Below are 25,899 nucleotides of genomic sequence, written 5' to 3'. Positions count from 1 at the left end.
AAGTTTGTGATAAAGATGACATGAGATACTAAGATAGACCTGAGGTATCTCCTGATTGTCAGCACAGTTTTATCTGAACCTAATTTACTCTGTGATGTACGAAAGAAAAAAATAAATCACACATCTGTTTTCTACACGTGCTTATGCTGGCATGGTCAAGTCAGAAAGGAAAACAATGTTTTAATTGTGAAGACGAAGACGCATCTCAAATATTATTCCTTACAGCTGCTTTTAAATATTTTATTATGCTTTTTAAAATATAGCATTCATTTTCTAGCAGCTTAGAATCACCAGTGAAGCTATTAGTCACATTTTTTCTGTGAGGAAGTACAGACACGGGGATTCAAACTCAGGATCTGCTTGCTGCAAGGTGCTGCAGCCTGTGTCACCTAATAAAGATAACCTTTTGATTTTTTCTACTTCTCCTCTGCTACTTCTCCTCTGCTACTTCTCCTCTGCTGGCCTAATTTCTAATGTGGATCATGTCACTTAAACACAAAACCCTCTACTTTCCACGAAGACAGTGATCAACCTAATGGGAAAAAGGAAGTCAGGTGATTTTTAATTTTTTTTTTTTAAAAAGGAGAACCATAGTTAAAAAGAGACAAAACTTTTGTGAAAAAAGTCAGAAATATCTGCAATGATTAGAAATGATTCACCGTTATATTCCCTTTGCTCATTTTCCAAAAGTTTCAACAAACCTTGAAGCTGTTCTCACTCTCTGCTTGAGTTGTCTTTATTTGTAAAATCTTATGATTGTAAAATATTTTTTATCACTTAACATTTTAAACTAAGTACCAGTACCTTGTAAAAGTATTTAAACTCATCTATTGGGATCTTGTGTACAATTGCATAGGGGAAGAAAAATGGTACATAGTTAACATTTTTATAAATGAAAATCTGAAAAGTGTGGAGTAATTTTTCTTGATGAAAGTATGGTGTGTAACCATCTTTTACTGAAATTTCAGCCGCAACCTTTCAATAATCAGTTCTGGGAAAAATGAAGAGACCAGTTAAAATGATCAGTTACTCTGAATTTACTTTTTATAGATATGTTTCAGTAAAATGAACATTGTTCTTTTATTCTGACAACATGTCTGTGAAATTCAACGAAAAAATTTAGTATTTATTTGCAGAAAATGGGAAATAGTCAAAATAAAAAAGATGCAGTTCTTTCAGGCCTCAAACAATGCAAAGAAAACAAGTTCATATTCATTTAGAAACAACAATACTAATGTTTTAATTAAGGAAGAGTTCAGAAATCAATATTTGGAGGAATAACCAGGAGGTTTTCTATGGGGTTCAGTGCAGTGGACTCTTCATTGTTTCCAGAGCTGAATGTATTTACCAGCTTTAAGCAGTTAGAGTTTCCCCCTGTTGTCTTTCAAACAAACAAACAAAAACAAATCAAGCTCAGATTGGAAAGATTTTCTGCAAACATCAGTTTTCAAACTGTAAGTCTGGAAACACACAAATATTCTTTGATTTGAACCATTACATTGCAGTTATTGTCCTTCTAATTTGTGGTCTACATGTTTTTTCTGGGTTAATTTAGTTTCTTCTCACCAACTCTGACCAGCTTCCCTTTCCCCACAGCATGACGACGGCGTGTTCAGGGTGCTGCGAACTTTTAGATTGTGGCCTCACTGTGTTTTGCATGTTGACCATAGAGAAACATCTGGTGTCTGTCTTTCACGTTCTTCCTAATACTCCGTCATGAAAGCCAGATTCTTGGAGAGCATGACTGGAAGCTGTCACGTTAAAATATGTTCAAACCAGAACTGTGAATCTCTTCACTTCGTCCAGAGTCACAACGAACATGAATGTGTTTTGAATTTATACTAAACAGTTTAGTTTTGGTCTCATCTGTCCAGAAAATGTTCTTCCTGCATTGCTGGCTACAAACTTTAAACAATATTTTACCCACTTCAGCTGTAGTTATCTGCAGCTCCACCAGTTATCATGAGTCTCTTGGCAGCTTTTATGATTAATCCTCTTTTCTGACCGGCTAATTGAGGTGAGTCACCATGTTTTTGTGAAAACATAATTCAAACCTTATAAAAAGAAAGCTTACTTAAAAAAAATTTGGTGCATAATTGAACTAAAACTTCTACATTGTTTCCTAAACTGGAGTTTTACTTTGTAAAACTTTCTGTAAAGTTTTAAACTGTTTTTTCCTGTCAGAAAACTTCATTTTGAAGGCATTAGGACACATTTTAGCCGCTTTTCATCGCCTTCTTGTTTTATTTTGCTCTTCATACTCTCTAAAAATGGTCACACACTTTCTTTTAAGCAAAAAAAGACTTTTATTGAAATGTTCAAAAAGGTTATAAAATGTTAATTTCTTTCTTTCTACAGGTTCAACAACAATAACTGAGCCGAAATTTGTAAATGAGTCAACATTGTATAAAACAGTAAGGAAACATAAAAATACAAGAAAAAAGTCCACTGAATATTTGTTTGACCAGCGTAAATAAGACTAAATTCAAAATACACATCAAGTTGAAATGTTACCCCATAGTGACATAGTGACAATAACAAAAAATAGAAAATATATTTTTTTAAACACAGTGAAACTAAAAACAGTGATAAAATGAATATCAGTGATCCATCTTTAGTTTCAGTCTCGACTGAAACCCTCTTAAGCAAATATTACATGCAAAAAGCACACACAGACACGCACAAGGAACAATCACGCAAACAAATCCATGTAAAACGAGAGCCGGCTCTTCCTTGTCATTGTTGGGGGCATGACACACAATGTTTTAACAGCAAGTTTCAGTGTAACGCGACACCGCGCCGCCGGTGAAGTCCTACACAAGCAGGGAGCAGGTGTGAATGTCTGTTTTACAGCAACAGAGAGAGTAGTTAATATTTTTACCTAGAAAGATAATAGTTAGCAGGAAAACAGGCTCCTATTCTAATCAATCATAATAAACCAAGAGGATGTAAATGAACAATTTGACCAAAAGGACGGGAGAAAGATCAACATTTGCACAAAATCTTCATGTCGGAGTCTTTAGAGGGGCTCACCCTGTGATTTTTAGACAGCAAAACACATACACACAACACAGAACTACAACAGTTTCCCAGACATGTCAGGACAGTTCAGACGTAGTCTTTTTTGTCGTACCCTCCAGCACTGACGCTGCGTGGGGCGTTGTACGCCATCCGAGGTGCCTTGTACTTGTCTTGGGGCGGACAGCGGCTGCATAGCATGGCCCCTCCAATCAGGCACAGGGTGGCTGAACCCCAACCAATGTAGAGCGAAGCCCCAATCTCTCTTTTCTGAGCATTGACCAACAAAGGGTCATAAAATTCCCGGATGATTACGTGGGCAGACCAAGACACCGGGATCAGCACCAAAATGCCGGCGAGAACAAAGAAAATCCCAGAGATGATCATCACTTTGGCCTTGCCTGCCTCGTCTTCGATGCAGTTGGTGCACTTGGCTCCAACGATGGAGATCATGACGCCCAGCACTCCGAGAATAATGGCGATGATCGTCATTGCCCTGGAGGCTTGGAGGTCCTGAGTCAAGGCTAGCATGGAGTCATAGACCTTGCACTGCATCTGACCTGTGCTCTGGGTGACGCAGTTCATCCACAAGCCCTCCCAGATGTTCTGAGCAGTGACGATGTTGGCGCCGATGAAGGCTGTCACCCTCCACATTGGGAGAGCACACGTCACCATCGCAAGAATGAGCCCAAGGAATCCAAGGGCAATGCCCACAATCTCCAAACCCATCGACATGTTTGCAGAATCTTCACAGAGTTTTTCAACGAACAAAGACTCTTTGTTATTCAGCTGGAGCGGAACACCTGTGATGGCTGATGGATGCTGGCACAGAAACCGGATCCTTTATACCTCATGGGAGTAAAGAGGAGTGGCAATGATGTCAACAGGAGGTTGTCTTCACATACAGAGAAAAAACACAACAGCCTCCACCTGGTAATGGTGAGCAAAGTAGAGGAGAGAAAGGATGGAGGCAGGGTGTGACTTAGTGATGTGGTTATGGGATGGGCGCTGGTGAAATGACTCCTGGCTTCCAGGAACAATCCACTCTTTATCACCTACTACACCTTTATTCTCCAGGGAACTGAATATATATTCTTATGGATGATTAAACAGAAATCTGTACAGAGGGGAAAATAAGTAGGTCAAAAAAGAGCATTAAGTTTTGTTTTACATGCAGACATTCAACCGAATGAAAGGCTACGCTATGTTAAACAAAAAAACATTCTGTTTAATAAAAGATTTCAAGTGAACATAATTTAAATTGTTCTTAGCACTGCTTAAACATCTTAGCACTGCTTTCTATATTTTCTGTCAAAGTTTGAGTAAAGAAACAAATAGAAAGCAGAAACTGTTTCAATTAGGGAGTTTTCTTTGTATAAAATGTCATTAAGTTATAACAACATACTAAGATTATTACTAAAATTACACAAGTTAATGTCACTCACTTAATTTAATGAAAACAAACATTTTGAGGCAACGCGTTTAAATATATTTTTATAAGTAAAGAGAATTAATTAGGTTTGTACAGTAGAGTTTTGTTTGCTATTATGTCATTACGACTTATTCAAAATGATCAAGTTAAATGAGTTGTGTAAACTTAAAGACACTAACATTTTTAAGTTTTGATTTTTTTGAGGCAACGAGTTTGCATTTTATTTTAAACTCCACTTGTGTTTTATAGTGCATATCTTTTGTGACAAATAAAGAGAGAAAAATATTTCTCTCGTGATGGTGCAAACACACGGTTTCCTCCAACCGGTAGCATCCCAAAGCTCTGCCTCAAACTGGAATAACTGCACCAAGAACAAATAAGAGCCAAAGGAAAACAGTTCCATAAATACACCTTTAGCATACAGGGAATATAATCTTCTCAGTATTGGTTAAACTCTAACCAAACATCTGACAAAGGGAAAAAAACTGTGCAAACATGACATTTGAGCATTTCTTAAAAACTCTCTCACTCTAATTCTGTGAATATACGTATGGAGAGACTGGTGCACTTCACACATTAAATGGCATTATTGTCAGAAATATTGAATCTGTGTTTCGAGGTGTCAACCAGTTATGAAAAAAACCCTACCAAGTTAGTCACTTAAGGAAAATAAAGTCAATATTTTGACAATTAAAATACACTAAACAGTCTCAAGATCCGCTCTCTACGTGCAGAGCTAAAATAAGATCCCAAAGACAAATGAGCCCAACAGACAGAGACTGTTTGTAGTTACATCATAAATATGTTTATGTGAAAATATCATTAAAATGACAAAGCGCATAAGCCTGTTGGCTAATGTTAGCGCCAGTGTTGAATAATAAATAAAACTGGTTTTTACACCAGTTTAACATTTTTCCTTACATTTAATTCTTGATAGTTTATCAACTAATAGAGAGTAAAACACATGCTAGTGCTAACTCTATAAAATACTAGTAAATTATGTACTTTTATTGTAAACAAGTAGCGTTTTTATTATATTGAAAAGTGCTTAAAACTTCCTTAAACGGTAACTTTTAAACAGAGTAATCCTGAGTTTGAGATTTGTTTTAATGTTCCGGTCCCAGTAGTTTGAATAGTTTCTGTTGAAAGTTTCCCTGAAAGTTCGCAGATGTTTGTTCTGTGTTGTTGAGAACCAGAACGTGTTGAAGTGATGCCGTCCTCATCAGCCCGAAGTCAAATCATTTGACTATTCAAATCCAAAAATGGTTGATACCTGTAGTTCGGACAGAAAGCAGCCGACACCAAACAGTTTCTCAAATGCGATTACATCACCTTGTCGATTTTCACACACGCTTCGGACGTTATCAGCCCAATAAATGGCCGTTATTAGCGGTTATCAGCTCCACAGGAGGGATTCGGGCCGAGGCTTCTAGCAGGTTAATATGTTCTTATCTATTATTCGTATCGCCGGTGACATACTGCGATCATGCTAGCTGTCTCTCCGGAAATGACGGTAAAGCCAGCCCGCTCTCAGCGGTGCAAGGCAATATGGCGCCCTCCTTTACACGCTCCTTTCAAAGTAAAAGCAGTTAACTTCACACAGTTTTACCCTCTGCATTGAACAAAGCAAAGTAAATTAAATAATGTAAACTTAACACTACTAGAAGAAGTTTCCATTTCTTTTTAAAGGATTGCTTCAGCTCTAGTATTTGATAGTGAAGTGATAGGAAAGCAGGTTGTTGCGTGATTTATCTCCACTTCGGTTACACATTTTTTATTTCCTTATATGTATGCAGTCAACTTTGCAAAGTAGCAAAAAAAAAAAAAAAGAAGCCATTTCAATTACATACTTTCCTGTTTGATCCATTTTTTAACCAATAAATTCAGTTTAATGTTTAAATTGGTTAAAAAGTTTCCCATCTATCTTCATCAAGTCGTTGACGTGTAGCGCTCACTCCTGGACGAGCATGCAGCAGATAGTGGAAAGTTGCTTGCATTGTGTTGTTAATTTTGCTTCAATCCTTCATTCTGAGCAGATAAAATTTTTATGACAACAAAAAACAGAGAGAAAACTCTAGATTAAAAGTTAAATAATCCAAAATTGTAGAGCAGTAGGAGAATGAAGGGCCGTTGCTACCCATTTGGGTTCCCCATGCTTTGTGGTACCTGTCATTTAGATCATTTAGATTACACTGCTGTTTAAACCAAATCATTTTTGAATTGGGGCAGATGTAACATGGATTATTTCTCATGTCTTTGTTGCTTTTATATTTCTCATGATTTTTATTTACATGTTAACTTCCGATGTTTTTTTTTGGTCAACAACAGTAAAAATAATTTTTGTTCAGTCAACGGGGGAGACTGGGAGAGATTCCAGTTTTTCTGTTTCATATACGAATACAGCAGCCTAACTCAGGATCTCCTAAGCCACTCTAACTATGAGCTTTAGCAAAAAACACAGCCTTTAATGACTTCCTAAAATTCGACTAGTTTGAGAACTGAAAGATTTTCCTCCAGTTCTTTTGTAGATTCTCCAGGAATCACTATTAAATCTACAAACTGAAAACAAAGTGCTCTGTTTGGGATTAGGAAACAATCAAATCTCTGATAAATGTTACTAGACATGTGATCATATGAAAAACGTATGAACTTTGTGTTTTTTCCGCATACAATGCATAAAACCCCCTTTAAAAACACACCAAAAAGCCTTACCAAGTATCTTTCATCTAGTTTTTAGTGGACATATGACACAAATCACATCACATCACTGATAAAAAAGAAAATGTTTCACTGGTAGATTATTTTATTTATAACATGGAGAAATGTCTTGTCACACGTGAAATAATCTGTCAGTGAAGCTAGTACTTAAAATGTTAAAGCATTATTTGCTTAAAATACGCTCCTCTATCTTGCTGAAAGTTGCATGTAAGTACACTCAAAGTAAAACAAAACTAAGATATTTGCATTAGAAATTAGACCAAAAACACTTAAAATTTTTTTTCCATCTAAGGAAAAACCAAAACGAAAACAAAATTGTAAATCAGAAAGTCGTCTTTACGCGTCATGATGATGTTGATTTCTGTACGTTTACAGAACAATATTTAAATCTGTAGTTTATGATCTCATTTGTCTTTTTGCTTTGACAAAATGAGCTGTTAAATTATGTCAAAAAATTTAACATAAAACAGGCTTCCATGATGTTTCACTGTAAAAAATACTTCATTGCTTTATTTCTTTAAGTTATTTAAAATCATCATTAGTAGATCTAAATACAAAGTAGTTTCACTTGTATTGACATTTTTCTAAAAGTTTATATAAAGAAAAATGAAGGAAAATGTGACAATGTTGAACATAAATTATGTTAAACAAATGTCAAGTACATTAGCTTCAACAATTAAAAGTCACAACACTTGGAAAGTAAAACAGAACTGTAATGGAGATTTAAAAACGTGGAATAAAGCACATCTTAAACCAAAAAGATTTTCACAAGATTTCCCTCACAGTCCTCTCTGCCATTTTGACCTTCTTTCTTTTCATTCGGCTGTGACGCAGCTCCTGTTTCTGGTTTGCAAGTCCATCATAAAATATAAACATGAGCATTTGTTCCAGTTACAATGTAATTACATATGCTCAGCACATTTCCAGTGCAATGAAACACCATAAGAACAGATATATTTATATAAAATAATTTCTTTTGGAGAAGTTGATATGTAAACAACTATCTTTCCAGAGTATAAAAAACATGTGTGAATATTTTTGGTTCCAATTTAAAAAAAGATGAGACCTGTGTTTTTTGATGTGTGATGTTAAACATAAATTTCCGGAAAATGCATAAATAATAGTTGGGATTTTGTCTCAACCCTTTCTTGACTTCTTGGCTCTTTTTAGACATAGTCTCTTCTGGTGTACGAGCTTTGGGCCGTTGATCTCGGAGCGGCGGAGTACGCTACACGGCTGTGAGGCGCTACGGTGTACCTTAGTGCCTTCTCCTCCTGTGGGGGGCAACTACAGCAGAGGAGGGCACCGCCGATCAGGAGCAGGGCTGCGGCGGCCCATCCCAGGTACAACGCTGCTCCGATCTCCATCTTCTGCCCAGACGGGACAACTGGATTGTAGAACTCCATAATGATGGTGTGTGCAGACCAGGAAACGGGCACAATCTGCGCCAGGGCCGACACGATGAACGCCACGCCCGAGGACACCATCACCCTGGCTTTGACGGCCTCTTCCTCGATGCAGTTGGTACACTTGGCTCCCACCATGGAGATGAGGAGCGCCACGACACCCAGGAGGATGGTGATGATGGTGAGGGCCCTGGCGGCCTGCAGGTCTTGAGGGAGGGCCAGCATAGAGTCGTAGACCTTGCACTGCATCTGGCCGGTGCTCTGAAACACACAACTCATCCACAGACCCTCCCAGTACACCTGAGCGGTGACGATGTTGGCGCCGATGAAGGCAGAGACCCTCCACATGGGCAGAGCGCAGCTGACGATGCTCAGCAGCCAGCCCACCACTGACAGGCCGATGCCAGCCAGCTCAAGTCCAAATGACGGCATTCTTTGCCTTTTTACACGTCCTTTCAACTCCTGAGGTTAGATTTCTCTTCTTTCCAATCTTCCTCCAAGACTTTTTTTAAAGTCCCACTTTAATCCGTCTTGGTGGCTTTTTGTCCAACAGGTTTGCTTTCTCTCAAAAAATGTCTCCAACTGCTCAACAGAGAAAAGCTTCACGGCAGTCTGTCGGTTCAGACGTTTCCAGAGGAACTGCTGTTTGCTGGGTTATAAATCTATTTTATTAAGCGGACCTGTTCCTGCTACAGAGGATGACTTCATTGGTCAAACCAAGCCAATCAGGGGCCTTCTGGGCCTTGGCCTCCTTTATCACCTGGGTGTGTTGGTGCTGTTTTTCAGTACTTTCTTAGATGAACCTCCCAATGGTTTAACCTTTTGCCCCTGGTAGCGCTGGGCAGGTCTGTTTTATTGCTGCCTGTAGGTAATAAATGACCAGAGTGAAGCTTTTTATGTGCCTGACAAGAGACATTTAGCAACCGTTTCGGATGCACAAACAATCTTTATAATTTATGTGAATGTTTGACGTGTTGGTATCAGTTAGAAAAGGCAGACAGGAAGGTAAATATTAAATCACATTTAATCATCCTTTGTTGTCTTTCAGCTTTTAATTTGAGTTTGTTGGCTCTATATCACATCTTTATTGCCTTGTCAAGATGTTACAATATTCTCTGGTTAAACCTGCACACGTAGTTAATGGCAAACTACCAGCATCTAAAAATATTTTTTATAGTTTAACTCTGGTTTCTGTGTGCAACATCTATCCTCTTTAACCGTAAAAGGGGAATAAACAGAAAATATCTTTGATAAGGAGGATTTAAATTATGGGCTTAATGACCTGGATTGCTGTTTCACACCCAAACTTTACCATTTAGACCCAAACTTAAACATTGAATTTTAGTTCTATTTTAAATATTTTGACAAATTATGATAATTTCAAGTTTCAATTTGATCCTAATTTGGACCAATCAGCGACAATTTGCTAATAGAAACATTAATTTGAACCATAAGTTGCTAATGTAGGTAGGAAACCTTCTCATGGTAGGTAAAAAGTGATCTACATTTAATTCAGAACCACATTCAACCCAAATTTAAATCTAAAACACCCTTTGTACCTCTTATTTGTACCCTAAATATAAAAAGGATACAAAATCATATGTGTGATTTTCAATCTGTTTATAAAAACAGATTGAAACAATTGTCAAATAAAATAACAGGGTCAGGATTTTTGTGCAAGGCTGATGACAATAAAAATCTCAAGTACTGACAAAGAAGCAAAGTACTGTAAGTGTGCTGAATTATCTCTGGCATTAAAAACACAAAAATATGAAGATACAAAAGTGTACATCTTTAATACGAAGTCAGAAACTGCTAAACCACCGAGGAACCATTGCACAGAAAAATAACCCCTCTCAATATTTAGGTATAAACTACGAGCGATGTGGTTTTAAGCTCTAGTGAACATCAGGTTGTTCAAAAAGCAAAATCCTACCAAGCATTTTTCTAGTGCAACCATCTTAGTATTCTTGAAATAAGACACAAATGAATAAGTAGCCTTCAAGCAAGATGTAAGGAATTAATTTAAGTAAATAATTCCTTAATATTGATGAAAACGTACTAGTTCCATTGGCAGATTAACTCAAAACAAGACTTTCCCCCCATTTTAATAAGCTGCCAGTGTTTTTTATTTTAAAGGAGAATAAAGTGTCTTGCCTGGAAGGACATTTCAAACTTAAGAACTATATTGGCGTAGTTATTTTAGGTCATATTTTCTGGACATGATGCAAGAAAAAAACTTTAGGCCAGAATATGTTTCAAAAACAAACTACGAGAAATCTAAACTCATACTCTTGTGAAGTATGTAGACCTAAATGACAAAAAAGTATAAAATTCTCAAGCATATTTCCAACAGTTTAGCAGGTACCTGTTCTGTATTTTTTTATTAAGTTTAGGTGTATACCAATGCTGCTAAAATGCTTTACAGAATAAGAGCTGTTTCTCTCTTTTTTAAAATAAGTTACATAAAGCCACTTGTTATAGAATTTTATGTAAATATGATGAAACCAATCACATTTTTAATGCCTGGTGTGATTTGATTTAAATTTATTATACTGACTTTGCCTTATTTAAACATAGCTGCAGATTAATTAACATCTGCTTTGTTTGAATTTCTGCATTCCTCAAAACACAGGTCAAACAGTAGGAGTGGCAACTATCTTCCATTAAGATTTACTTATCAGCTAATAGTATTACAACACTTGAACTCATACACTCTCCTCTGCATGGCTCACATTTCCTTATTAAAAAACCCAAAACATTTTAGTTACCTGTGAGCTTACAGCCTAGTCCCATTGTAAAAACATGATACTTGGTGTCCATTATAAAACTGATTAATTTCAGTGTCATGTGCCGATTTGTGACAAGTTTTGCTGTCTTGTTGCACAACATGAAATAACGCAATAATGCTAACCCAACAAAGTTACATTGCAGTAAAACAATATATTTATTTAGAAGAAGGCGCCATTTTCTGTTTGCTTTTTGGTCTGATATTAAATCATAAAGTAATTTGAGTTAAAGGGATAAAATACATGCAGTATGCATGAAAACCAATGCAATTTAGCCGATTTTAAAACAGGATTAAAACAACCTAAACCTGCCAGTAGTAGGATTTTGGGCGTAACTTGATATATAACATAAACATTAACAAACGCCCTCTGTAATTATGTTTAGTACGTTGCCAGTCAGCCAGTCAAACAAGTGCAACATATTGAACAGGCTGTCAATAAAATGAAAGTAGGTCATTAAAAATAATATTGCACAATCAATTGGTTTCCAACTGCTTTATGTTCAAGCATGCATTAAAAATAACGTTACAGTCTAATTTATATCACTGAACTACATTTGACTCTTTTCATCAATCGTTCTCTCCTTAAGCTGCTTTTTTATCTTGACTGTAGGTTTGCCTTTACGTTGCAGCTCTGTTGGTGTAATATTAGTGTGATAATATGCCCACGTGTACAATATAAAGAAGTGTCAGGTTGTCATTATGCCAACAGGAACGACATTGATAATTTGGACTAAAGTCTAATGACAACAAGTCATGTCGACAAAATCAATAAATCGTCAGTTACATGCATGTATGATTTCTTTATTCTTAGAGGAAGTAAGTAAGCCAGAAAACTGCATGTCAGATGACAAACTAATCTTATCTCTAAAGAAGTTTACCTTCAACCATTTCCACATAAATGACCACATGATTCTTTGACTGACCCAGTTTCTTTTGCTCCACACAACATCTCACGGTTTCTTAGATGGTCCCAATCTAGTTTTTGGATTTTCCCAAAGCAGCGAATATGACTGTGATACACACATATTACAACATTATTGAATTAAAACTTTGCTGTCAATGCTTTACTTTTTGGGGTGATGTGGCGATTGCACACATAATACCACTTTTGGACTCACTTCTTTTCCTGATTTCACATATAAAAAGAAAATAACTACAGTGAAGTAAATGGTTAACCACAAAGGAAAAGTTGTATACTGTATGCCCTTTAAAATTATAGGATTTTCTGTAGATAAAGTAACATTGATTGTTGCACAGTAAGAGAACTCTTCTCATTTCTTTACTTAGCAGTGACAATTTATTCTGGCATTTTTAACGTATCAGGGATGAACTGCATGCTTGTAATGTTAATAGCTGAGCTTGGCAGCCACAGATGTTTGTCGGTCCACTTGGCAGCTTTGTGTTACTTATTAAACCCAGCAGAACACTTTTGTTTTGCGAGGGGGAAAAACATGAAGCACTGCAGACGTGCTTACCCTGACAACCATGTGATCCTCATTACATACATATAAAAAAGAGAACAGCTAAATCATTTAAACTGTGGATGACTGAGCTTTATACTTTTAATATCGGACGTAGAGAAACTCCTGTTAGTTATATTTTACCCAGTTGTACCCAGAACAACTTGAACCAACATTCAGTTTTATACCTCTCTAATGCAGAACAAACTTAAGATCCAGAGAAAACCCTATTAGTTTATAAATTATGGACTACTTACTCTTATTAAACATGGGGAACCAATATTTAGTTTTGTTTGTACCTTTGACATTTTCCTTTTTGTCTTTTGTTGTTTCCATTTCCTTCTAATTCATGTCAAGCATTTAAACTGCCTTGTTGCTGAAAATGTGCTACATAAATAAAATCACCTTACTGGTTGAGAAATACCGATGTGTTTGATGTAAACTAAAATCCTGATTGGGTAATCTAAAGTTCCTTTGTTCATGAATACCCTTCATTTATCCATATTTTATACTGAAACTAAATTTGCTGCTGAGTTTCACTGGGTGGCTTATCTTTATAGCAGCATATAAGTGAGTTTCGGTTAGCACAAAGATTATCCATGTCCTTGTTTGCGTCTTTGTTTCACAAGATTTTTAGATGGTTAGATAGTCCCAAACTCCCAGAACAGTAATACAAAGTAAAGTGTATGAGACGTGTCCGAGTGCAAACTGTATGAATGAACAGCTTATCTATCTGGGAAACTGCCAAGACTGCCAAGAAAAATTCAGATAGAGTGATTAAACATGCAACTGCTGGTAATGCAGCCATCACACTAAACTGAAAACATCCTCAAAGGTGACATATCGGTACACAGTAGGCGGACTGGAGGAGCAGGAAGGACGTGTTGATCAGAAAATCTGGAAATCGACTAAAGAACAGAAGTGTTTGACAAATGTTTGAAGACAAAGTCAGAGGTGTTGTACTTTAATGCTTAAAGAAACGTTTCTTCCAATGTAACATTTTTTTAATTACAAATTTTTGATAATTATTGATTCGGTAAGTAATATATTTCATTAAATTTAGATAAGGGGTAGGATTAAATAAGTGTTCATTCATTAATACTCCTTTTCAAACAGAAAACTGACGATAAACAAATTATTTTGTCTTGGTTATATAAGCGCATGTTTTCTCTGTCCTACTGATTGTTTTCTTGTTTTTAAAAACCTGTTTGAAATAAATAAATAAAATAAAATCTGGTGTGGTGAAGACACACCTGCCATTCATTTTCCATGGACATATTTCACCACCATCGCCATTAATCAGTTACTGTAAAAGCCAATTAATGCAACATTAGGAATCAACAGTCCAAAAGGTTATTAATTCCAAATAAAAATAAAAAAGTTATTTTTTTAGAATAATGTTTTTAAAAATATCTAGCAATTTTGCTCTGAATTAGCTTTCAATATTAATTTGGCTACATTCCTAATTCTTCAGATTTTACACATTAACATTCTTCCAAAATAAATACACAGAGCATAAATAATAAAGAAGAAAATTGTGAATTAACTCTGCCGTCCTGATGTGATGTTGCTTTCAGCCCCAACTGGACTGATAAATTACATCTGAATCCATCCTGGTTCCCTTCTTCCTGGTTCTCTCCACCAGTCCTGGTTCTCTCCACCAGTCCTGGTTTTTCTCCACCCATCCTGGTTCCCTCCATTTCTTTACAGTTTACTCACAATCTGTTCGTCTGGTGGAATAAAAATGAATAAAACTGGAAAATCCTAGACGTTTATCACTGAATGTGGAGATTTGAAACGTAGATTCCTTTGAGATACGACAGAAAAAGGAACAAAGTTAAACATGAGGGACGATGTAAAAGTAGCAGAACTTCAATATATTTTTACTCAAGTAAAAAAGAAGCCATCCAAGAAATTACTGAAGTACAATTTTAAAAAAAGTTTTTGGGAAAAGTACTGAGAAACTGATCAAATTATCAATCATTTAATGTTTAAAAATTACATAATCAGACAAACCAAAATAGAAAGTTAAGAGGAAGTTTGGTATTTTAAAGACAAAAATGACAATAGTTCATATAAGTAACAAAAAATAACTAAATCAGGCAAGAAAAACAAAACAAAAAAAAACTAACACATTGTTCCAAATCCATTTATTTCATTATAAAACTCATGAAATATTAACAAAAACTGCGGGAGTGTCTTTGTCTGGTGAATTTGTGGATGGAGAATCCAGAAATGTTTTAAGTAAGAGTAGCAATACTTCATAATAAAATTAGTCAAGTAAAAGTAAAAAGTCAATTCTTTCAAAAGTTGCTCAAGTAAATGTAACTGGTTACTGCCCAGTTATGATTGGGAGCTAAAGCTGATAAAGATCCACGGTAAATTATATTCACTGGTTTGGTTCTCAACCCCACTGTACAGACAGAGATGACAAAGAGAGAAGATGGCGCCTCCTTTTGGTCACAGTGGAGAAAAGCACAAAGACGAGCCAAACAACGAGAGTTCAGTGCTAAAAAGATCAGATATCCCATCCGCCATCGCACAAACAGCTCTTTGTTGTTCATCATTCAAAGCAATTTCACTTGCAGTTCAAGCTGATTTCCAGTGAAACTCTGTGAACAAAACATTCTTGTAGGTTCATACATCCGTGACACAATCAGTCCTCAGTTTAAACCACATAACACACACAGAGTCTATCTCAACTTTGACCTCCACCTTAGATCAAACACGCTTTTTTTTCTAGAAAATATTAAAAATAGTCTTTTATGTAATTAAATGACATTATCCCATTCTGTAGGCTCAGAGTTTGATTCTTCAGGCAGAATATTCATGGCTTTGTTTTAGTAACATGAAGAACACACAAACTAATACAGTTTTTGAGATGTAATGTCAAAGTTACTTTAATGTATACAAAGACTTATAAAACAAAGTCTATCATGAACTTTCTATAGTTTCAGATACATTAAATTTTATTATTTACTTTGTCAGATGTGGAACCTCCAACTTTTTAGAAAGAACATTCAGTTTGATTTTCCAGCTGGAAAAAATCTGACTTCTGAGATAAATATGAAATCATTTAATGAAGCAGTATGTCTCCTTCATCAAATGCATTTATGAGGAACATGTAAATTATTTCGAAATTTATAACTCTTTTTTAGTACATATTAGTATTTTCAAAGTTTTGCTCTGAGTTGATTCTTGTACTTGATACCTTCTGCTCTGCATTAAGACCCAATGTGCAAACTGTTCTCTTATGGATCTCAGTATAATATTCAATAAAGTCATATACTACAATACTGTTGATACTACTACAATAAAAGTCTTATTTATTTTAAACCCTTTACAAATGGTTTCCAGAAGTAGAGATGCTTGTGGTTCTGGGCGAACAACAGATGGTTGTATACAGTTGCAAAATTTCTAAATAGTATCATTACAACGCAAACCTCATCTATGTTTCAGGAAAAATGAGTAGAAACACACATAGCTACTTTAACAACTTTAATAGGAAACTCATGCTGTATTATGGCAAGACTGACAAACTATACATACAATTGTGAATAAAAAAGAAATTGTAAAAAACTAAAATGATCAAAAGTCTGTTGCTATCCAGCAATCGATCAAAACATTCATCACACTGTTAAATATTTTACAATTGACTACTGAAGGGTGATACCATGAGCTTGTGATCTGATCGGAACGTCTTTCATAGTTTTTGAATGTGTAATGTGACAAAACCATATTTGGTCATAGTGACGTATACTGTAGAAATATTGTAATTAAAACCACCTGAGTCACCTGTCGCTGAGGGTGTTGCTCCGCCCACCTGCTGTTTCAGGTGAGACTGGTTGGGGGAAGGGATGGATAAACAACAAACAATAAAATCTACTGTGAACATCAGTTTTTAATGGGATGTTTGATCCCTTTTGGATATTTTAGATTGATTATCATTGGAAAGGGCATTTTTTTAGGAATTTCCTAGATAAACTCATGGAAATAGTTTAGATTTAGAGAGTATAAACAGGTTGATGGTTTCCTGAGTAGGTGGGGAAGGACTTGCATATTCAGGACGCAGGAGGGTGTGCTGTTTGTCTCCACAACTCCTCCCTCTTAAGGCTTATGTACCAACTCTCTATTGAATCGTGAGCCATTCAACAAACTCACCTGACGACGAGAGAGCACAAAGCGTCAAACATCTTACAGAGCCTGAAGAGACAGACAAAGACCTTTTAAAGACAGAAGCTTATTTTGAAAGGAGTCCTCCGGTCGCAATGGTTTCTACTGGGTTCCAGATCCTGGGCTCTGCTCTGGGGATCATAGGCTGGATCGGCGCCATCATCGTGTGTGCCCTTCCCATGTGGAAGGTTACCGCTTTCATCGGCAGCAACATTGTCACGTCACAGATCACCTGGCAGGGGATCTGGATGGACTGCGTGGTCCAGAGCACGGGCCAAATGCAGTGCAAAGTCTACGACTCCATGCTGGCCCTGACCTCCGACCTCCAGGCGGCCCGGGCGCTCGTGGTCATCTCCATCCTGGTGGGCATCATGGCCATCCTGCTGTGCATAGCAGGGGGGAAGTGCACCAACTGTGTCGAGAATGAGAATGCAAAGATCAAGGTGGGCATTACTTCTGGCGTCATGTTCATAATAGCTGCGGTCCTCTGCCTCATCCCTGTCTGCTGGACGGCCCACACCATCATCCAGGACTTTTACAACCCTGTACTGGTCCAGGCCCAGAAGAGAGAGCTGGGGGCCTCGCTCTACATCGGCTGGGGCGCGTCTGCTTTGATGCTGATCGGCGGAGCAATGCTCTGCAGCAACTGCCCCAAAGATGAAACCGGCTACTCCGCGCAGTACAAGGCTGGAAAATCAGAGTACACGGCTGCCAGGTCCGACTACTCCAGCGTTTCAGGGAAAGACCGTGTTTAAACTGACTCTGGCTTGTCTTAGTGGGACAGATGGACTGGTGCTGCTGGTTTGCTAATACTAAAAACATAATCCTGATCAGAACCACACCTCAAGAACAAAATTCCTTTCAAATGTTCATTACTTCTATTTATGGCTAAAGAATATTGTATCAACATTAGTAGATGTTTCTTTATTGGCATATTTACACAATTATGTGTTTTTGACTACTTTTTAATTGTGTTTGTAAATTTTGTTTTGGTCACATTAATGTGGAATGTTTCTTATCTACCTTTTGTGATATTTTATGTGACAGATGTTCTGTAAATGAACAATATTTTTGTTTACATATGAGCTAGTCTGTGATATTTTCTCCAATTTTTCACTTCTGAAAAAACTCTTTCACTGGAAATAATAAATGTTTTTAAAAATGTACATTGTACTTTGTGATATTAATGTATATTTATTTACTTACAGCAGAGTTTTAATCAAAACAAACGTCCACCTGAAAAGAAATACCCTCACAGCATTCTAGAAGAAGCTATTGTTTGACTTTCCGGTTGATCAGGTTTAGGTGCGGCTGGAAAATCAAGCAAGACGACGACTAAGTGCCTTTACTCAAACTCTTAGCCTCTGAACAAAGAAATGTAAACTTTTACAACAGATTCATAGACTTAAAAACAAAATTAAAACAAACAGCAAATGTTTCTGTTCACTAACAAAATGTTGACAGTTTGTGTTCACCAAACTAGTTTTATTACTTTCTGCAGCATGCAAATCTACACTTAAAGAAATGGTTTGCATTTTTAAAGTTTCTGTAAGCATACAGTGTTACTAGTACAGCTTTCACACAATTATCTGATAGATGTAATGGAAAATTAAATTTATCAGTCATTTGAGTTTGTAGAAAATGGAATAAAAAATCTCAACGCCTTATTAAAAAGCATTTCAGCTGTTAAATTTGAATTCAGTTTCAAATAACTATCAGACTTTAGTAAGGTTCAATTGCTATCAAGGCCTAAATGACTAATTTTCATTACAGATTTGATAATGATTTTAATTAATCTAAGGAGCTTTTTTGACAGGAAATAAGACAGCAATTTCTCAAAAGATAGCAAAACATGTCAAATAAAAAAAACAAACATTGTCTAATTATATTGATTTATGTTTTTTAAAAACTCTCAAGACAAAAATTATTTCGACTGCCATTAATAATCAGTGGGAAAGTTTTCATTGGCATTTCAGCTGTCCACTTATAATTAATTACTTATTGGTGACTATCAACAGAGGTCATCAGGCAAGTGGCAAGGCACTTCCTGGAAAGGTTGCCAGTCCATCACAAAAAACACAATTCAATTTAACCAATTAATTGAATTTACCTTAATATAAATCTCAGAAATCTTCTGATGTAGCAACATGCCACATGTATGCTTACATTTACTGATATGGGAGTGTGTTGCCAACCACAGGTACGATTCTTAACCATACCTGTTAAGAACGTTTCCCTTTTACTTAACCAGGTAAAACCCCATCGAGATCTAGATTTTCATGAGGGACCTGGGCAGAAATACGCAACACACAACAACCTGGTTACACAAAAATAAAACAACATTGAAACAATTTTGCATCTACGCATTGCTATTTTATAGATTACTCACTGACACAGATAATCAGAAAAATGCTTGAATCACAACTATATTCCTACTATTTATTAATATTTTGCTCGCACCTTTTTTCTATATAGCATAGGTTTGCTGAGGCATATAAAATTCAGTCTCAGATTATTCTGCTAACAAATATTAAAAATTTGTGTATTGGAGTCAAATTGGGAAAAATAATTGTCAGGAAGTGCGGGTGTGAGGTGGTGAGGCAGAGGCAGCGGACCCAGGTAAGATGAAAATGATGATTTTAATGGTAAATAAGTCCAGCAACAAGTAGCAGGCACAAGGAAACACTGAGGACGACTAGACTGGACATTGACGACCAAGAAGCTACCATTGACGAGGACCCGACGAGGAACAAGGAACACAGGTGGAGTTAAATACATGGGAGGGTAATCACAGAGACGAGACACACCTGGGAACAATCAAGGGGAGGACAGGACAACGAAGAGACTTAAGGACACAGAAAACTCTAAATAAACACAGATCCTGACAGTACCCCCCCCTCAAGGGCGGCTACCAGACGCCCACAAAACAAAAACACAATAAGGGTGGGCGGAGGGGCGCTGGACGGGGGGGCAGAGTCCAGAAAAAACAAAAAACAACCCACCATCGTGGGCGGAAACACAGGAAGGGCCAAGAGTCCAAAATAACAAAAAACAACCCACCATTGTGGGCAGAAACACGGGAAGGGCCAAGAGTCCAAAAAGAAACAAAAAACTACCCACAGGGTGGGCGGAGGCAAAGGAGGCGGGAACCACGGAGGTGGTCCGGCGGTCGTCCGCGGCGCTGGAGGCGGGAACCACAGAGGCGGGAACCACGGAGGCGGTCCGGCGGCCGTCCGCGGCGCTGGAGGTGGGAACCCCGGAGGCGGGAACCACGGAGGCGGTCCGGCGGCCGCCTGTGGCGCTGGAGGTGGCGACGAGGAGTTCCGGGGGCTGCCCACAGATGGCGACGACGAGCCCCCCGAGGTAGGGTCTCTGGTGGAGCACAGGGGTCTCGGTCGGAGCACAAGGGGTCTGAGTCTCGGGTGGAACACTGGGGGTCTCGGTCTCGGGTGGAACGCAGGGGGTCTCGGTAGGAACGCAGGGAGTCTCGGTCGGAACACTGGGGGTCTCGGGAGTCGGGGTCTCGGAGGGAACGTAGAGGGTCTCGGTCGGAACACTGGGGGTCTCGGGAGTCGGGGTCTCGGAGGGAACGTAGAGGGTCTCGGGAGTCGGGGTCTCAGGAGGAACGCAGGGAGTCTCTGGAGGAACACAGGGAGTCGGGGTCTCAGGAGTCGGGGTCTCAGGAGGAACACAGAGGGTCAGGGTCTCAGGAGGAACGCAGAGGGTCTCGGGAGTCGGGGTCTCGGAAGGAACGTAGAGGGTCTCGGTTGGAACACAGGGGGTCTCGGTCGGAACACTGGGGGTCTCGGGAGTCGGGGTCTCGGAGGGAACGTAGAGGGTCTCGGGAGTCGGGGTCTCGGCTGGAACGCCGGCTGATTCGGCCTCCGGTGCGCCGGCTGGAACGCCGGCTGATTCGGCCTCGAGTGCGCCGGCTGGAGGTGAGCCGGAGCGGAACCTCGGGGCCGGCTGCGGGGGCGAGCCGCAGCGAAGCCTTGGAAGCGGCTGCGGGGGCGAGCCGCAGCGAAGCCTTGGAAGCGGCTGCGGCTCCGGAAAGCGATGAGGGGCTGGGTGCACCGGCGGCTCACGTCGCTGTCTCCGAGCTGGCAGCGGAGGTGGCGGCTCCGGAAAGCGACGAGGGGCCGGGTCTGCCGGCGGCTCACGTCGCCGTCTCCGGGCTGAATGCGGAGGTGACGGATCCGGAAGGCGACGAGGGGCCGGGTTCACCGGCGGCTCACGTCGCTGTCTCCGGGCAGACAGCGGAGGTGGTGTTTCCGGAAAGCGACGAGGGGCCGGCTCCACCGGCGGCTCACGTCGCTGACTACCCGGACGTAGGAACCGACGGGGGCCGAATCCGGGGGGCGCCAACACCAGTCTTGTCCCCCGGAAAAGCTCCCGCTGCAGCTCGGCGAGAGCTTCAGCCAGCGCCCTGTCCTCCCTGCCGGACCTCCGCCTCGGGCCGCTCTGCCCTGTTGGAGGGAACCTCCTTAATGCAGCTGGGTCCATCATGAAGCGAGCCTCACCGTTCAGTCTGGTCGGGTCCTTCTGTCAGGAAGTGCGGGTGTGAGGTGGTGAGGCAGAGGCAGCGGACCCAGGTAAGATGAAAATGATGATTTTAATGGTAAATAAGTCCAGCAACAAGTAGCAGGCACAAGGAAACACTGAGGACGACTAGACTGGACATTGACGACCAAGAAGCTACCATTGACGAGGACCCGACGAGGAACAAGGAACACAGGTGGAGTTAAATACATGGGAGGGTAATCACAGAGACGAGACACACCTGGGAACAATCAAGGGGAGGACAGGACAACGAAGAGACTTAAGGACACAGAAAACTCTAAATAAACACAGATCCTGACAATAATTGGCTATTGTGAAAATGTAATACAGCATTGTATGATAAAATTACCTAATAAAATCAATCAAGTTTTTAGCTTTCTATCACTCTGAGAATTTACTCACTGTCCTGCCAACCTGAATATGGAAATAACATATTGGCCTCTTAAAGATGAGGAAACTGCTAACAAGAATTTCACACACACAAAATAAAATAAAATAAAAAATCAGAAGTGTTCCTTTAACACAAACAAAATTATTTTACATTAAAACACACAAAAAAAGTAGTCACTTCACTTCCACTACATCAATATAAACATATGCCATATGCTTGATTTTTACTTTTTTAAATTTGGAAGAAAAGAGTAATATTTGTTCATCAAGTAAATGTAGGTGTCTCATATTTAAATTTACCAGGTAAGACTTTGTGATAACTTAAAAAAAAACCTTTATTGGAAATGTCGCCCATAAAGAACGCAAGTTGAACTGAAATGGTTGCCATGCCAGCCTAGAAATGTGCAGGTGTCAGCTGTGAGGCATCTGCACCTGCACATTGCAACAATTATTACAACTTTGTCCAGAAAGCAGTAAGACAAGATTCACACACACAGGCATCCTTCTATCGGTCTGAGGACTTTGTATTGACTTCCATTCATTTTAGTTACTGCATTTATAACTAATTCAGACATTTTCCATAACCCTTCCAAATATATTTTTAATCTAACCTATAACCAAAACTTAATTTACACCACACTTCTAAACCTATTATATTTATATTAAGTTTAAACCTAAACCTAGTTAAGGGAAATACTAAAATGAATGGACATCAATAAAAGGTCCTAATATGGGTAGGAATGCAAACTTTTGTTTGTGTGTTCTTGTATATAAAATGTTCACCAAACAAAGGGAGGAACAGTTTCCTGGTCCTCACTTTTTCAAATGTACTGAGCTCTAGTTAGGCTTAAAACTAAACCTAACCTAACTAGGTATAAGAGTTTCCACTGTATTGGACCAGACTTTGGTCCCCAAAAGGCCCATTGGTCTCCAGAAATGGTCTGACATAGTAAATATGCCAAAAATAGTCTTAAATAGTAGAATAGTTAAACAAGTACACAGACACAACACACCTGACCCAAACATCCTGGGTGAAATGTAAATACCCACACATTGGTAGAGAAGTTACAGTAAGTGGTCATCTATTATCTTTTTCTGAATTATGTACTTGACAGAAATGACCCAGGTCTGTGTTTGAAAAACATAATTACTTCTACTTGTTTTGCAATAATAAAAAGAGGTTGATGTATTTATAATGTCCCTGACTGTAAACACTTATAAAAGTTAATTATACAAGATTGTAATGAGAAAATAATCTATGTTTAGTTCTCTTATCTGAAATGTTCCTACCCCATCGTAATGGGGAAATTAGACTCTGCATTTTTTTCTGTGCATGTAATACTGTAGATAATCACGAGGTAAAATAGAGCAGCTATATATTAACAGTGTGGTGTAACTTGGAGCCTTGCTCCAATTTGTGTAATATGAAGGTCAATTTGAGAAAATGGGAGGAGGAAGTGGTTTCGACACAAAGATTGGGGGAATGTTGGTTTTAGGACATAACTATCCTTGTTAAAACAAAAGTTAATAAAACTCTAAGACTTACAGCGTAAAGTTTAATTACCTTCCACTCTTTCCTTATTTTGTAAAGAATCTGTTTTTAGCTAAACCTACTGCAGCAGTCTTGCTGTTTGTATTTGCTTGAGGCCAAAGCTGACCTATATATGTGTGCGGGGGAGTGCATGGACAAACACAACTGCAAACTGCAGCCATTGTTCCCAATCTTGAAGCCTTGCTTCAAATAACAGAAGGTTGTATGTGAGACAACAATGAGCAAGAGTTTGAAGGTATCAGGTCTCAGTTTTTGCCCCTGTTTTTGTACAGTAGGACAGAAACTCCACCCTGAAGTCCGGACCATAACTAGGGCTATTTATTGTTGCACAACCGAAACGTTCGAAGATTCAGAGTTGAGGAACCGCGTTCATAAACAGGTGTGACTGCGGAGCATGTAAAGACCCACATAGAAGAAAAGACGTTATAATATTTAAGACGTGATCATCTTCATTTCTACCAGTCAACACCTGTGGGCTCATCATGGCTTCTCAGGGTCTTCAGATCCTTGGTATCCTCCTGTCCTTTATTGGATGGCTAGGCAGCATCTTCACCTGCGTTTTGCCCATGTGGAGGGTCACCGCTTTCGTTGGGGCAAACATCGTCACCGCGCAGGTGATCTGGGAAGGCCTGTGGATGAGCTGCGTGGTCCAGAGCACGGGGCAGATGCAGTGCAAGGTGTACGACTCCATGCTGGCGCTGTCTCAGGACCTGCAGGCTGCCAGGGCCATGGTGATCATCTCTGTGATTGTCGGCGTGTTTGGCATGCTCATGGCCATTGCTGGAGGGAAGTGCACCAACTGCATGGACGATGAGGCATCCAAAGCCAAAGCCTGCATCGTCTCTGGAGTAATCTTCATAATAACCGCCTTGCTGATCATGATTCCGGTGTCCTGGTCAGCTCACAATGCCATCAGGGATTTCTACAACCCCTTGGTGACGGCGGCACAAAGACGGGAGCTTGGCGCTGCGCTGTACATCGGTTGGGGCTCTGCAGCCCTGCTACTTTTAGGAGGCGGTCTGCTCTGCAACAACTGCCCCCCAAAGGACAACAGACCCTACATACCTGCAAAGTTTGGCCTGGCAAGAACAGTCTCATCAAATGTGGACTATGTGTGAGTCCCCTGTCTGCAGAGATCTTTAATTACAAAGCTAATAATACATTTAATTTAGTTCCTTACTTGTAGTTGTATAGACCTTTTAATACATCTTGAGGTTTTTAAAAGGTCTTTAAAAGGTCTTCCTTTTAAAAGGAAAATTTTCTTATAATAAATTAGCAAATAATTGTCAACTGAACAATGTGATAGTTTCTCCAACTAGTAGGCTTTAAATAGAAATCAGCTAATTTTCCCCGATTGGTCAAAATCTGACTCTTTTTTTCCAATTCATAAAACACAAGAGCAACAAAAAAGAGCAACTTCCTTTATTGACCTAAAAATGCATCAACAATCAGCTGGTACTAAGATGCTCCATTTGGGTCTAAGAACAAAAAACCCAAAACAAAACAAAACAGAAATTTCTTTGTTTTCCTTTGAATTTAGAAATCACTACTTTCAATTAATTTGATGCATATTGGATTTCTTTAATATGTCTGTAGTAGGTAAAAATAAAGATGTTGAAAACCATGAATATTGGCCCAGAAAACTGTGATTGGTGCATTTCTAATATGTACTATTGCTGTAACTTTACTTTTTCTAGACAATTATGATATTTTACAAAGCTTATGAAATGAGCTGCATAATATAAAGATAACTGTAAGGTTTTCCTATATCTTCCAAATGAATGTAGCAACAGATGTTTGTTATCCTTCATCTGCCCTGTAAATAAAACTGAAATTGTTCTCCTTGTGATAAAAAGCGGAGGAATCCAGCTGGGGAACCTCCTGGGAATTTACTGTATCTGGATGAGATGTTTGCCATGCTGTAATGGAAAGCTGTTGTGTTCAGACAGTGATTTAGTTTTTCTGTCTTGAGTAAAATGGATGTCACCGGCAGAGACGACAGAGGGCTGCTTATGCTTGGATCCACGTTGCTGAGAAACCATTTTAGTTGTTCAAGGAATGGATATTTTCACTTCCCTGGGTGAAAAGACGTTTTTCAAGTCTTCTAAGGAGGACAGACCTTTTAAAAATCATCTTCAGTGCTTCAGAGTCAAACCTTTAAACACAAAAAAAGAAAAGTAAATGAATATAAACCCTCAACTTTGACTGCTACTTAGGGTTTTGTTAGAAAATGCACATGTATAGTTGTAATGATAAAACGTGTCCTTGTGTTTCATAATTTTTTTGTATTTTACTTTCATTAAAAAAGCAGCTTGGCAAAAATAACATTTCCACAAAAGTGTTTTTTTTTTTCTTTCAGTGTCACTTTGACATCTGTTAAAATGGGCGTGTGTGATTTC

General features: G+C 38.8%; 4 protein-coding genes across 4 annotated transcripts; 2 read left to right on the top strand and 2 right to left on the bottom strand.

The window, feature by feature from the left end:
• Positions 1 to 2,286: 2,286 nt before the first annotated feature.
• Positions 2,287 to 3,862, bottom strand: LOC114153050 (claudin-3-like). The gene has a single exon (XM_028031297.1). The coding sequence runs from the start codon at positions 3,751 to 3,753 to the stop codon at positions 3,109 to 3,111; it is 645 nt and encodes a 214-aa protein (XP_027887098.1). The 5' UTR covers positions 3,754 to 3,862; the 3' UTR covers positions 2,287 to 3,108.
• A 3,621-nt stretch (positions 3,863 to 7,483) lies between these two features.
• Positions 7,484 to 9,233, bottom strand: LOC114153042 (claudin-4-like). The gene has a single exon (XM_028031279.1). The coding sequence runs from the start codon at positions 9,004 to 9,006 to the stop codon at positions 8,335 to 8,337; it is 672 nt and encodes a 223-aa protein (XP_027887080.1). The 5' UTR covers positions 9,007 to 9,233; the 3' UTR covers positions 7,484 to 8,334.
• A 7,722-nt stretch (positions 9,234 to 16,955) lies between these two features.
• Positions 16,956 to 18,161, top strand: LOC114153776 (claudin-like protein ZF-A89). The gene has a single exon (XM_028032528.1). The coding sequence runs from the start codon at positions 17,094 to 17,096 to the stop codon at positions 17,751 to 17,753; it is 660 nt and encodes a 219-aa protein (XP_027888329.1). The 5' UTR covers positions 16,956 to 17,093; the 3' UTR covers positions 17,754 to 18,161.
• Positions 18,162 to 23,804: 5,643 nt separating this feature from the next.
• LOC114152798 (claudin-4-like) lies at positions 23,805 to 25,833 on the top strand. Its single transcript, XM_028030833.1, has one exon. It carries the CDS (start codon positions 23,983 to 23,985, stop codon positions 24,616 to 24,618), a length of 636 nt encoding a protein of 211 aa, XP_027886634.1. The 5' UTR covers positions 23,805 to 23,982; the 3' UTR covers positions 24,619 to 25,833.
• The last annotated feature ends 66 nt before the right edge of the window (positions 25,834 to 25,899 follow it).

This window comes from Xiphophorus couchianus, chromosome 11 (genome assembly GCF_001444195.1).
Source record: "Xiphophorus couchianus chromosome 11, X_couchianus-1.0, whole genome shotgun sequence".
Lineage (NCBI taxonomy): Eukaryota > Metazoa > Chordata > Actinopteri > Cyprinodontiformes > Poeciliidae > Xiphophorus > Xiphophorus couchianus.
Note: the sequence above shows the minus strand (reverse complement) of the source record. Positions and strands in the feature narration are given on the sequence as shown.